General features: G+C 38.5%; 2 protein-coding genes across 5 annotated transcripts in view; one reads left to right on the plus strand and one right to left on the minus strand.

Annotated features, from left to right (window-relative positions):
- Window positions 1–4189: 4189 nt before the first annotated feature.
- rrp8 (ribosomal RNA processing 8) lies at window positions 4190–8763 on the minus strand. 3 transcript variants are annotated; one of them, XM_079246385.1, is made up of 9 exons: window positions 8625–8763; window positions 8380–8497; window positions 7862–8117; window positions 6760–7618; window positions 5645–5774; window positions 5463–5569; window positions 5285–5381; window positions 4652–4808; window positions 4190–4547 (listed from the first exon to the last, which is right to left on the minus strand). In XM_079246385.1, the coding sequence occupies exons 2-8, from the start codon at window positions 8482–8484 to the stop codon at window positions 4695–4697; spliced, it is 1668 nt and encodes a 555-aa protein (XP_079102511.1). In that variant the 5' UTR covers window positions 8485–8497; window positions 8625–8763; the 3' UTR covers window positions 4190–4547; window positions 4652–4694. The 3 variants fall into 3 exon arrangements, with proteins under 3 accessions (XP_079102511.1, XP_079102512.1, XP_079102510.1); XM_079246386.1 differs by having other exon boundaries at window positions 4658–4808; window positions 8617–8730; XM_079246384.1 differs by having other exon boundaries at window positions 8617–8730.
- Window positions 8764–9245: 482 nt separating this feature from the next.
- LOC306760939 (scaffold protein ILK) overlaps window positions 9246–14645 on the plus strand; it is an 18056-nt gene continuing 12656 nt past the window's right edge. The window contains exons 1-2 of one of the 2 annotated variants that reach the window (XM_079246992.1): window positions 9246–9354; window positions 10115–10324. In XM_079246992.1, coding sequence (XP_079103118.1) covers window positions 10236–10324 — 89 coding nt within the window. In that variant the 5' untranslated portion in view covers window positions 9246–9354; window positions 10115–10235. The remainder of the gene's footprint in view (window positions 9355–10114; window positions 10325–14645) is intronic. The other variant, XM_079246993.1, reaches the window with a different exon arrangement.

A 14645-nucleotide genomic window follows, 5' to 3' on the forward strand; every position in this document is an offset into this window, starting at 1 on the left:
ATGTATGCATGCGTTGCAGTGCTGGTAACCATGATCTGCATCCCATCCGCCTTTGCAATCCTCATTCTGCTCGTCGTCATCCTGTGCGTGTGCTGGTGAGTTCCACAGGTGTTAGATCGACAGGTGATGTGCTGGCGGGTAAATGAGGCCAGCAGTATCAGTGCAATACGATACAAGACAAACAGGATGTGTGGCTCGTTAACCAACTCACCAACCACCCTCTCACACTTGTCAAGTTATTCACAAACAGGAAGTACTGTGGCGAAAGCAGACAGGTGCCTCTGCCACCGCAGCTCGCTTGTAGACAGGTAGAAATGTTTCGTCAGTGCAAAAAAAACAAAAAACAGATTAATTTTCCTGCTTTGGCTTTTAGCTGTGTTACTTCTGGCAGTTTCTGCAGACGACTGCTGATCGCTGGTCCATTATCATCACAGCCACATTGCAGAAGCCAAGGCAAAGGAATCAGAAAGTCAACATGCTCGGAAGTTATTAATATAATGAAACTCGAGCTGCCATTCATCGGTTGGAAAAATAAAAAAAAATTTTTAAAAATCCACACAGGAATATCTTTGTGCTGTTGCTCCTGGAAAAAAAATCAGTGGGTCAGACTGTTTACAGCTGTTGGGAGACATTTGTCATAATCCTCCAGCTATTAATGGTTTTCTGTCTGTATAAGTTTCCACTGCAAGATGTGAATAAAGCTGAACAAGAGTGATTTGCATCTCGTTTAAAGAAGCACAACAATCTGGCCAGAATATTTGGTAAAGGTGTCATTTTTTGGAAGATTCTCTTCCCTGTTGGACCTTGTACTGGTGGGAGGATCCTGTCAAGCTAATTTGGGAAGGTCAGTTACCCAGTCAACAACAAGAAAACATGACTCCCCAAGAGGAAAGCTATTTTGGGACTAACCCCCTCATCCTCCCCTCAGCAGCAGGTCATCACTGGGTTGATGCCACTGAGGTCATAATACACAAAGTGAGCTGCTACCCAAGATCAGTGATGAGGACTTGGGTCACCACTGCTATTCATTGATATTCCTGTTGCATACAGTGTTTCCAGCTCTTCAACTTGACTGAATCGATTGTGTGTGTGATTGGCTCACAGTGCCATCTAGTGGCAATCATTTTTACTTTATTAATCCCGAATGGGAGCTTTGGCACTGCAGGGCCAATGGTGGATGACAACTACTGGCACTCTGGGGACTTGAACCTGGGTTTTCCAGATCCAATCCCACCTATGACATATGTAGAGGCTAGATTCCCCAAACCATAGAAACCAGCAAATCTGAAAAAAAAAATTTATAAAAAAAAACATTTTAATTCAATCTTTTTTGTCTACTTGTGTTGCAGTAAAAGAAACAACAGGACACAGTATAAGGTATTTATCAACTGAAATATTAAGTATTAGATTAATAATGCTGTATTTATTCTAACCCTTTTGCTGCACTCTATTATTAAGCAGAGGGAGTCTTTGTCGGGCTTGACAGCTCTAATGCAGGATCCCGGCTCTCCTGAGGTGAAGAAGCCATCAGCAGCCGCCGAGGACGGTAACAAGTACCCTCAGATCAGTTATTCCATCGTCATTGACGTCAAGAGTACCGTGTGAATAGGGAGATGCTTTGCAGGACTTCCTATTTTACCTTCATCTTCCATTACGCAGACCTGTGAAGGCTTGCTGAAACTGCAGCACTGCTGAAAATTGAACTGTATTTTGTTTGAATGTAGCATCTGAAGTTGTTCTGAACATGTACTGAGCTTTTATAACAGACTGGCATTAATGGTTTCAAAAGCATAGAAATTTGCACTTTCTGTCTTACTTGAATTTTCCATCTTGGTTTACACACATTGTATTTTTCAGGGATTTTCATTTTTTCTGTTTTGTATTTTTCAGTAAAGCTTTTCAAATATAATTTTCTTGGAGTTCCTGTGTTTGTTAAAATACATGCACATTTGCAGCAGTAGTTGAGACAACTGAAACACTGGTATGGTACTTTTAATCATCTAAATGAGTTTGGCCAATCCTGCTGTGTCAGCAGGAACCATGCTAGACATAAATACTTGCACAGTTTACTACTCTATGATGATGCTGCAGGCTGAAACTCCATGAATCAGTCTGAGTGAAATTGCAGGAGTGTTGCACCCTCTTGTGGCAAATGACTACACACGCAACCGAGTAATTATTTCTACTATAGTCCACTGATCGGCCATGACACTGCATCTCAGCTGTACTCAAGCTGCTCATACTATGATTAGGAAATTTCATAATGGGGTAAAAAAAAAAAAAATATATATATATATATATATATATATACTATCTTTAATGTTTCCTGGAGAGTTTCCACCTATCTAAATATATTTGCAAAGCAATCCACAAAGACCCCCATCTTGCAACCCACAATATAAAAATGATCTATTATAAATATGACATTCTGCCACCAGAAACTTTCGCACACTCTTTGGCTACATCCTGACTGGCCAAAGCTTTTGTTGGGATAAGAAGACACTCATTAAAACACTCATCATTAGTGAACACCTGTCTCTAAAGTAAATATAAAGCATTACAGGCTGTTCACGTCAAAATTAACAGGGGAGGTAAACATATCCACCATTATCTGGGTCATTGACTATCTTACAGACAGATCTCAGTTTGTTCAGCTGGGAAACATCCACGTCGGTAACATGGAAGAGCCCGAAGGCACGGTCCTGTCACCATTCCCAGTACATCTCTGATTTTAAACACAGCTCCAGCTCGTGCCACCTGCAGAGAAACTGATGACTGTGGTGGTTGAATGTATCAGAGATGGACAGGAGGAGTTGCTGATGAGCAACGTTGTGGACTGTGGACTCCATCCCCTTCTGAATATGAATAAAACGAAGGAGATGATTACTGGCTTTGGAGGAGGAAACCTGCACACCAGCCCATCAGGGTCATGTTCACGTTGTGGACATCTACAGTATGTAGTTTAAGTGCAGTTCAGGCTGTAGTGGAAGAGCAACACACATGCTGTGTAGAAGAAGAGGGGGATGAGCATAATCTTACTGTGATGGAGCAAACTGCCTGAGATGTTCTTCTGGTCTGTGGTGGCCAGTGCCTTCTTACTGCTGCGGTGTGCTAGAGGAACTGCATCTGCTCCAGGCATGTCAGCTGGATCAATAAACTCAACTATGAGGCTTCTAAAACCATTGGACACAACTTGCAGACACCGGAGACAGTCAGACTGAACAAACTGGTCTCCATCACGGACAACCTGCAGTATACTGGAGGGACAGGAGAGCTCTTTCTCAAACAGACTCCTGTAGCTCCAGTCAGAAAACCATTTCTTCCATTTACAATAACTGAACGAAACCTCCATGTGTGAGGGGTGATGGTCTTCTCTGCACTGAGTCATATAGCCATCCATAAACATACGTGTGCAGTTTCTACATATAAACATTTTATTTTTGTGTTGCACTTTTCTTGTATATATTTTAAGTTTATTTTAACCGTTTACACTTTTCTTATATTTCATTTCTCTCATGTTAATTGGACTGCTGCTTTAAAAAGAAATTTCTTTCATCGGATTATTAAAGTACCCATTATTTAGTATCTTATGAAACTTAAACCAAGCAGTGATTTTCTCCAGAGTACTCAGGAAACCTGCATGTGCTTCATTCCAACATGCACCCTTGGTCTTACTTTCTGCAACAGTGAAGAGGTGTGAAGCGAAACAGACCTACTGAAAACTATAGACTGAAGCCCAATTGAAAAGCAATCAATTCCTTTTCACCACAATAGTCTTGTTAATGCTGTGGCTCCTTGTGTGGCTCCATAGTGCACTGCTCCACTTTGCAGTGAAAACAGCATAAAATTATCATCATGGAAGAAAACATTTCCTGCATCTTTCACATGATGACTTTGTAAATGTACATATCAACAAGCATTATTCGATGTAAACAAGCCCTGTGTCCTGATGAGATTAGAATGCAACTCCCAAGGCTGCAAAGGCCATGAGCATCTCAGAGAGGCGGCTTACGAGCAGGACTCTCAAGCTCCTCAAGAGCCACTGATTCAAAAACATCACTGTGCAAAACTTGACAAGCTGTTAAATCCATTTAATTGGAATCAGGTGTGTTGGAGCAGGGAAACATTTCTTGAGGACTGGAGTTTCAGATCCTTCTCCAGCTGTTTATCATGTAGGCTAGATGAGCGGCTTTTACATGATCTGTTGTTGGGAAAGTGTTACTGGCAACAGACTTGAGCTCAGTCAAAAACTTTGGAAGCTAAATTTACATTGTTTAAAAGTTAGAAATGACAGCTTTGAAAACCATAATTATGCAAAACATTCAACAATCACAATGGATTTTTCCACAAAAACGTAATAATCTGCTGATGAATCTCGGCGCGGTGCAGACAGAGGAAGGCATGAACTCAACAGAATCAGAAGATATCTGAAAGCTCTTCGCAGCTTGAAAGAACATTTAAAAACAGGAAGTCTAAGCACTGGGAGGCCAGGGTGTCCAAACGTCTCTTTTCACTCTCTGTTTTTCATTGTTGGATTTTGGTCGCCACTAAAAATAAAAACATAAACAGTTAGCATAAAATAAAAACAGATTTGTACCAATCAAAAACACTGTGAATCCAAGAATAGCAGTACATTTATATTCTAACTTACACACACATTTTGTTCAGTGTGCACGCTTAATTCCATTAGAACATCATCTTTTCTTGTACACACACGGCTTCAACTGCAGTCCATATTTCTTTATGTTTTTTGGAGCATTTCCCGTCTTCCTAAACTCAAAGGAGTAGAAATGTGTGTTTTCTGTATCCTGAAAAGCAAATGAAGACAAAAAAAAACACAAGTTATTTACACACATTAAACTCTGTCCTCTGTTTGCTAAAAGTCTTTAAACCAACTTGATCTCCATCTAAATGCTTTAAATTCAACCATCTGTTTGTTACCAACTTTAAACCAGTTCACTGAACGTTCATTTAAACCTGTGGTTTCCTGCCCGCAGCTATAAATGAGAAATCATACAGCTGCCACCAACCCTCACTGCCAGCTCAGACCTCGAAAAGGAAAAATAAATTGAGATACCTCTGCTTGCAGTAAAGGTTGTTGCATATTTCTGTACATTTTCATTTGCAGATGGAAAAAAGAGTGTAAAATGCAGAGGACTGTTCTTACTGTTGGAGACTGAGCTCATCCTTTTATATTTAAAACAGTCGTGACAACGCCGGCACAAATTTCATTAATACTTAATGAGAAACACCATCCCTGATGTTGTCTTTTCTGTTGTCTCACCTTGGACACCAACTTGAATCCAAGTTTTGCCAGAGCAGAGATGAAGTTCCGCACGTTGTCAAATCTGCTCGCCACTTCTGCGATTTTAATGACCCCCCTGCCATAATTGAGCAAAACCAGTTACTTTTGCATCGTCAGACCAAACAAGCATAAGATCAGTCATTATTACATCATTTACCCGTTTTTTAAGACTCGATTGGCCTCAGCTAAGAAGTCAGCCAGGTTTGTCCCCATGAGAGAGAGACAAAACACGGCAATGTCCACAGAGCCGTCCCCAAGAGGCACCTGCACAGGGAGAATGTGTGTTTTAATCACGGCAGCGGGGACAATTAATGGACTATCACACAATGAGATACTCACGTTGGACATGTCACAGACTGTCACAAGGTCACAGGTAGCTGCAAGATCGAAGCTGTGCACTTTATTCTTCACGCTGCGCGCTATTTTACAGTCACCGCAACCGAAGTCTGCAACCACCAGAGAGGAAGATCTGCAACAATAAAGTTTTCAGACTGAATAGTTATATGCGTAACTGTGAAGAGGTTGGCATGCATATGAGGACGCATCGTCGTTTCATTCTTATACAAGCAGATGTTTAGTTTTTATCACAGGCTGAATGAAAACCTCTGAAACATAAGTCTATATTTTGCACATTTACAGGGTTATATATGGTATTATTTGGGAGGTCTACTAATTTAATGTTTTACAGGAACATTTGCCTAATATTGCACAATTATGCAACCCGGAGTCTGAAATGCTTTATTGTAGCTCCTGCCTCTTTCTTCCCTGCTGAGAAGCAGTAAAAACTATGTTACAGACTATTACCCCAATTTTGTAAACACAGATCTTCCATGAAAATGCTAATATCAATAATAATACAAATATCTGGCTCAGCTTAGGTTATACTGCAGGACAAGCAGCAAAATTAACACACTTTAACAGCTGTTTACTGGCTTAAAATATATAAATAATTAAGTAAACAAATTCCCAGAATGTATAATTGACCCTCAGAATTTCACCAGTCAATCCCGGCTATTTAACAAAGCAAAAAACAAAATATGTAACAACCATGCAGCGTGGGTATTGTTTACGTTCAGTTTAATTTAGCATGTTCAAGTCCATGTGCACTATCTCTCTCTCTCTTTTTATATATATATATATATATTTATATATATATATATATATATATATATATTTATATATAAGATAAGACTTTATTTATCTCACAATGGAGAAATTCACTGTTACATAGGCTCTCAGAAACAACAAGGAGGGTGCGAATAGTAATGAAAGGTGCAAACAAAGTAGATAGTGCAAATAGGTAGTAAATAATAATAATAAAAATAAAAATGGAACTAAAATGCACTACGAGTTAAAAAAATCTAAAAAAAAAAAAAAAAAAAAAAAAAAAAGTATATACATATATATATATATATATATATATATATATATAGTTTTTAATGAACTCATCTCACTTGTTCTGAATGTAAGCGATGATCTGATCCACGGGATTGGTGGGCCACCTCTTAACCTGTGCCGTGTAACCTTTGTGGTAAATCCAGAAAGCTTGTGGGTCTTGTTGGAACATCCTCTTCGCCTCGCCGCTGGTTGTGCTGTACATAACTTCATTGATGTAGCGGAAACGAGCAGATTCCAATCGTTGCTCCATGCGTGCTCGGAAGGAGTCCGAACCACTTTGTTTCACCTCTTCCTCTTCCTTCTCCCGCGATAAGGCTGGCTCGTCTTTCTGCTCTGATGGACGGGCACGTTGGTCCATTTCCTGGCTGAGGAGGATCTTCCGAAGTTTCTGTCTTTTCAGACTCTGTTCTTTGCTCAGTTCTGGTTTCTGTCTTTTCATGGAGGGCTCCTGCTGATTGTCTGTGATCTGCACTTGAACTTCACATTTGATCAGTTTTGATCCAACATTAGAAGAATCACATGAAGTTTTTGTAGTTTTACTCTCTGCTTTCTGTTCCTCTGTTGTTGGAGTGTCCTTGTCAGTGTTTTTCCTTTTCAGCGGTTTATGTTCTTTCTCATTCCTTTGCTGGGTTGTTGTCTGACTGGCGCTTTCATTGTTATTGTCATTTTGTGATTTTATTTTGCCTGTTTCCTCCGGCTCCTGTTTATGAGCAGTCGGTGCTTCGTTTACGCTCTCCTCCGGTTTATTCTGCCTGTATTTATTTTTGCATTTTCTCTTGTTCTTCATCTTGTTTTTCCACTGCTGTCTGCTCACTCTCTCTGTGCTTTGAGGTTTGTTTGTGGTCACCTGGGCAGAATCTATCATTTCATTCTCCTTTTTCTCTCTCGCAGTGATTTTGTTGGAGTCTGTGGACCCTGGGGAAAGAAAATATATTTTAAGCAATGTTTCTTTCTTTTCTTTAATTTTTTTTTTTTTTTACAGCCAAAGTGTGGACATTTGTCAATTTTAATAAACGCTTAAATAAAATAGACAAACACCAAAAATAAAAACCCACAACCTTGATGGGGATAACTGTTTGCATAGTGTGCAAATCTAAGTTTTTCTGCAGCTCTAAATGGGAGCGTATAATATAAACTTATAATTCATGAATTACTCACCAGTTTCCTTTCCTTTTTTCTTGGGGAAAGTTTTTTTTTCTGTGACTGTGCGATTTACATCTTCATCCTCTTGATGTTCTTCTGATTTCTCTGTATGTTTTCTCTTTTTCCCCCTTTTCTTCTTCCTCTTCTTCTTAGTGTGTGACGGTACCGTTTCTGTCTCACTGTCACTGCCCTGCAGATGGCTGTTGCTCTCCCAGTCTGGAACTGGTCCCAGTGTCTGCAGGGTCCGCAGGAGACTCTTTTTTCCAACAACCTTGGAAAATCAGGATAATAGTAATTAGACCTTAAACAAGTTAGCCTTTCTGTTATTGCTGAACAGCATAATATATATAAGCAAACTCCACTTAATACGTTTTACAGAGCTATTTATTTGGCTCAAAATGGCTCTGTAACAAACGCAGCAGGATTTGTACAGTGTTGATGCTGTATTCGAATATTTCAGTCTGGTAAATATGAGAGGTTTCCCCTTGTTATTCTAATACGAAATTTATTGGGAAAAGCAAAAAAACATGTACCTTTACATCTCTACTGCTGTTCGCTTTCTCTGTGTTTTTGCGGACAGTTTCACTCAAAAGTTGGGCTTCTTGTTCATCATTCCAGTCTTCATCTTCAACAAACATGTTTACACAATCCCTGTAATAATAATAATAAAAAAATTAAACCACAAAAATCTTTTTTTCTCTATAAAAATGCAAACTGTCCATTCAAATCCTAACAACTGCGGATCTGACTAAGACAAAAGAAAAACAAACCGAGTTACTTTTAAACAGCTGCTGATATTGTTGTTGACGTTGTTTACATGAAACTATTTGTTTCGCTTAACGTGTAATTACATCTAACAATAGTAGAAACTCATTGTAAAAGCCGTAAGCCACGTTGGTCTGTCATGTGCGTGTAGGAAGCAAAACAGAACTGTGGGCGCAGGTTGATGACGTAGAGGACGAGAGCTTTCTGGGTAATGGTGTTCGTATCTATGGTTCATATGACGTTCGTCTAAAAAACGTCTAAAATTTTTTTTTTGTATACCTGTGTTCATTTGTATATAACTTATGTGATATTTTATGCCAAACTTTTCTGTTAGCGCTTTTGAAAGTTTGTTTACTTTACTAAAACAATGACTCAGTGCTACTTAAAGGTATTTATCATTCATTATATTTAAACAAAAGACGTACTGTATGGAATGCTCTTTTTGTATTCTGCTGTGATCAAATAAACTCAATGTTTTATTTATCTGGCATATTCAGTTCTGCAGTATGCAGGAAACCTTTGGTTCACAAAAAGCATAACCTCAGGCGTTCAAATTTCAGCTCTTGTGCGGTTCTCCGTCTCGCCTGAAGGGGGCGTAGGTCTCCGTTAGCCATTAGCAGCTCGTACGTGTACGGTGGCTCTGAGGGTGTGGACGTCCCACATTTACTCAATTTACAGGATACCAACATAGACTCTAAACTTCTCCCCTAACTGTATTATACTGCCATTGATAGACATATCAGGTAGGTGTACTGGCGTGGACGTAATTCTGTTTTGTTAAAAAAAATAATACTTGCATTTTAAAGTGGGCATTTTTATTGTAACCAGTTAGCCAGCGTTAAATTAGACTTCTACGGCGTCAAGATACTGTGTTAGCTTGCTAGCAGAAACTTGCTTCAACCTGATTTAGCCAGACGGAATAATATGTTTGTTATGCGAGGACCTTGTTATGGGTGCTTAATCTGTCGTAAGGAAGAAAAGTGTTGCCAAAAGCTGTAGTGTTACTTGGCTAAACTTTTAGCTTTGCCCCTTCTACGCTAGCTAGATAGCAGTGCAGCTACTGCATTGGTTCTCATTTGTAGGCTGGTTTTAGACCAAAAAAATAAACATCCCACCCATTTCATTATTTTGCTATTGATTTGTAATTAATGCAAACTGGGATCTTAGTTAGTTACTGGTATAGTGTTGCTTTTCAATCTTGATTTTTGCATGTATGTTGCCAAGAAACAACTCCTAAGTATTTTTATTTATACAAATGTGCCCCATCATACAGGATGTTAGTCATGGCCAAGTTTTGTGAATCACAACACCACAAATGCACCCCCACCCAGTAATACAAATAAGATTGCTCAGTTGCTTAACTTTTTACAGGATAAAAATAATGTTGGACGAAATTTCACATTGATGGAGGATGGTTATGTCAGAATTATTTTTCTCTCTCTCGTTGTCTCTTCTTTTTTTTTTTTTTGTTTTGTTTGCCCTCCCCCATATTGCATACCACAGTGCCTGTCTAATTGTGTCCCAGATGAGGGTCTAATGCTGGCCAGGAATTGGCTCAACCGCTCAGGTCATTGCTCTAAGTTTAATTCTGCATCTGCTTTCACGAGAAGACTACACCAACAAAATGGATGATATCTTCACTCAGTGCCGAGAAGGCAATGCAGTGGCAGTTCGTTTGTGGCTTGACAATACAGAGAACGACCTCAATCAAGGGTGAGTTAAGGTTTATTTTCCTGACAATGATTATGTCCAACACAAAATAATGATATCATCACATGAATATGCAATATGTTATTCTGGGCGGGTTTGAGTTTGTTTGGTAGAGGGTGCAAAAACATTATTCATTGGAGCATCCTATTTCTTGGGCGCATTTGCTTTCTTTTGTTGTCTTTTTCTTTTCGCCAAAACCTGCCACTGCACAGTGATTTGTATGAAACTTGCCACAGGATGATTTTGCGATGTCAGATAATTTAGATCTGAATCTCAAAGAACTATGCACTGCCTCTGCTTACTTTGAGTGATGTGTTCTGTAGCTTGGTCATTGATGCCTGAGCCCGCCTTTTTACTCCTTAGAGAGATTGTGGCCTGAAAATGAACCCATTTCCTTGTGGGTGCATGTTTATGTTCTGAATGCCAGTGGAATAATCCAAAAGCATGATGTTGGACAGGAAGCATAGTACAATGGCACAGTTAGTCATGCTTATAGTAGCTGCTGCAATTAGTTTCAAGCTCAACAGTAATTTTTGGTGCAGGAAATAGTTAATGCATCTATGTATATCTTAATGCTTTTTAGGGGATGGAATAATTAACTTTAATATCTTCATCAGTCTTGTGATGTTAACCATTGCTTATTTTTAACAATTCTGTGAAGCTGGTGGAGGGAGCCTAAGTTCATGTGTGATACTCTCTATTTGCATGTGTTTGGACAGTAAATGAAATTAGAGATATATGTGAAGTCATCAGGCATCTCTGTAACAATTTATATTGGCATGCTAAGTGTGCAGTGATTGGGGAATGGGGGTGTTCTATCATGGATTCAGAAAACTGGTATTTGCTTACTGAACACATATAGAAAGTAGTGAATCTGATTATTTTCTTTGTCTATGTTGGAGCAGCTTCCTTTTGGTCTGTTTCCTTCATGTTTTAGTTTTTTTTTTTTTTTATGCTAATTTATTTACATCCTAATGCCATATGCGATGCAGGTGAAAAAGTTATTAATGACATTATTTTGATGAAGGGACTTAAATTTGAACTGCTGCTTGTTAGTTGTGATGAGTTTTTCTGCGTTGAGACATAACTGTTTGGTTTATACACACATCTATAAACACAATATCTCTCAAATTCTAATAATACTTGAGTTGTGCAGTGGTTGGATCATAAACATCGCTTAAAATATACAAAACATTTTTTAACAGTTCCTGTTGAAATTAAGAGATTTTTTTTCACTTCTCTTTTGTTGTATTTTGCCTTTCCAAGTGTCTCTTTCTTGTATGATTATGTGACTGTGCTCAGCCACTGTGGACATACCTCCCCACATATGACAAGCCCATTAGCTGATTACATGTCAAGTTCCTTTTTCCGGTTGATATATCTCCACTCGTTCACACATTTATTCTTCCTGTCTTTATTTTGCCTCCAGAATCTTTCCTTCTTCTCGTGCATGGGTTTCAGTAAAGCCGCTACACTCGGGTCTCTCGCATCGTTACTGTCATATTTTTTGTGCTCCCTGATGACAGTGTGTTTACACTAATGTAACTCCCAGACAAAGACTAGTTGTGGAATGCTGAATCTCCTTACAAGGAGTAAAGCATGGGCCTCAAGGGAACCTTTTACCACCTACAAATACTGAGAAAGAGGGGAGGAGATTGTTGTCGTGGGCGGGGTTGGAAGAAACTGAGAATCTTTGTGTGTGTGATGCCAAATAGTGATCTTTTCACAAGAGGAATGCACAGTTAAGCCCATAGCAGCACACATCACTTCAGCCTACTTATATGCTTCCGGCATTTGGCTCCCGGCGGTATAAGATAGCTCCTCTCATTTCCTCTCAGTACTTCCTTAAAACTTGGAAAGCCTAATTGCAAAGCTTTACATACCGTCTGCCAAAAAATGGGCTGTATAGTTTTAAACTTTGGTGTTGTTTGAATATGTTTCACGCACTGCCAACTTGGCCTATTGAGCTAAATTGTATTTCATGATATAGTTCTGTGCAGAAAAATTATACATTCATAAATCCAAATGAGTTTTAAAAAAGTAACTTTTTTTAATGAAGTAACATCCTTTCTACAAATCGGATCAAATGGAATGCCGTTCTTCATACTTTACGAGAATCTCTTTTTTCATATTCTTTGTTTTCGTAAAGACAAAATACAAATATTTTATTGCATAATAGTTAATGCCATTAGTTTTTATTTTATAGCACTTGGTGTTGTCTTAAAATAAGCTTAACACGGGATCTCCAGTTTTCACTTTTAATAAGGTTTAAAAAAAAAAGACTTCCTTCATAAACAGATCAACTTCCCCCTTCTGTGTTGCTATGATCTCAGTTAAAGTTACTTTAGATTAATATTTCCTCAGATTTCCGACTCAGTTACAGAACCAGTTAGATCCATTATGTTTAGTCATTGTCAGCATGACGGGGTATCAAACCTATTAACTCTGATTTAAATTGTAGTTCTCCTCCTTCGCAGTGCCAGATTCTGTAAAGGTTTTTAGGGTTTTCTTGTGTTTTCTGTGGTCTGTCCATGCAGCTACTTTAAATACACATAGGGGAGCAGCAGGAGTCTGTGAAAATGTTGGAATAAAATGTGTCAGTTTTAAACTTAATGCTGATGAACATTGTTTATGTTTGTTTCGATGTTCTTCACTGCTTCATTTTTACATTTTCATCGTATTTGAGGTGAAATCAATAGTTTGGGTGTGGTGTATTTTTGTTGTGCAAGTTTGGATTATAAATCTGGTAAGTTAAAAATATCAAGTTCCTGAAGAGGGATGGTTTTTATATATTATATATTACATAGGGTGCAAACAGATTTATTTTGAAGTCCATGTGTGAGAATTAGTTCATTTCTAATGTTATATTGGTGTTTAAACAAAAGATGAAGATGCAACATTTATCAGAGGTCTCATCACTAACTTTGTACAATTTTTGTAATTTTACAGATTTTTTCCTTTCTTTTCATTTTCTTGTCACATTAACAATTCATCATTAGTACAATTAGCTGCAGTGGTAGATCAGTCCCCATTCAGTCATTTACTCCTTTTATTTGAATCCGGTTGGACTTTTTTTCTTCCCTCAGCTGAGATTTGTCATTTGATCTGGAGTTTATCTCAGAGCAGACATACAGGGTGCAGACAGGGGCTCTTCCTCTGGCCCTTCAGTCTGCCAAACTGAGCCGTTTTGGCAGGTGGAAGTGCCTGAAATAAATTACCACAGTCGGTACAGAGGAGGCGGGGGGGGACAAGCAGGAGGAAACCCTGGTGCTTCAGTGCTCCTGGGTCTGGAAAATGAAGTTAGCTTAAAGGGAAAATCTATTCTATATAAAAGGTCTGTAATATGAATACATACAGAAAGCAAAAGGCTGAGCCTCACTCGATGACCGCAGAGGTCTGAGTTTCCTGACGATTGTAGGGTTTTATTAATTTATACAGTATTTTGTTTTTAAGTTACAATTAATTGAGTGCCTGCCAGGGCTAAACAACCTTTTCGAAGTTATCTGCAGTATGTTTTGGGAAAGTTAAACAAAGAGAAAGTAAATTGTTTCCCAAAACAGAATCATACAACCAGTAGAATTAGATTAGATTTTAATTTAGACAAATGTAAAACACAAAACTCCTCTTGGTATGCATTACTAAATAAATCAGTTGCTAAGAATGGCTGTAATTCAGGATGAGAGAGCAGTAATGTCATTATTGTAATACAACCTTTGGAAATAGACAGTTGCACTTGAATTTAATTTTTAATTAGATAGCAAGTAAATTTTGTGGAGCCGTAGCTTATTGATCTCAATCCGATAATGTGCAATTTATTTTATTTTATGCAATGTCTTATTCCAAAAACCACAAGTTTTCAAGGGTTGCAACACAAGATGCCCTTTTAGATACTGAATCCTAATGTGGTTAATACTGTAAACAGAATAGCATCAAATTGAGTTTGTTACTGAGGGATCCTAAAATTCAGTAGTTGTTGTTTTAGCCTAGGTCTTATTATCCCTCCATTTGGTTGAGTATTCTGTAGAAATCCTTTCTGCGATGTTGTCAGGCGCTACTAAGACACTACTTTATCATGGACGTTTCCCTCATGTTTTCATATTGCAGCTGTTTGGCAGCTGCTGGTCACTTAACATATCAGCACCTTTTCCTCCAAATACGACAGCAAATGGGGCCTGGATTTAAAAATACTGACTAATTGTTGAAGCAGTTTATTAAAAAAGCACCACTGAACTTTTGCTGATTTTCTCATCGGGGTTGCCCCCCTATCGACGGCTAATTTGGCATCAGTCTTTTCATCCTAGCTATTGTGAGCTCTTTCCAGTGT

The sequence above is a fragment of the Telmatherina bonti genome (genome assembly GCF_933228915.1).
Source record: "Telmatherina bonti genome assembly, chromosome: 9".
Lineage (NCBI taxonomy): Eukaryota > Metazoa > Chordata > Actinopteri > Atheriniformes > Telmatherinidae > Telmatherina > Telmatherina bonti.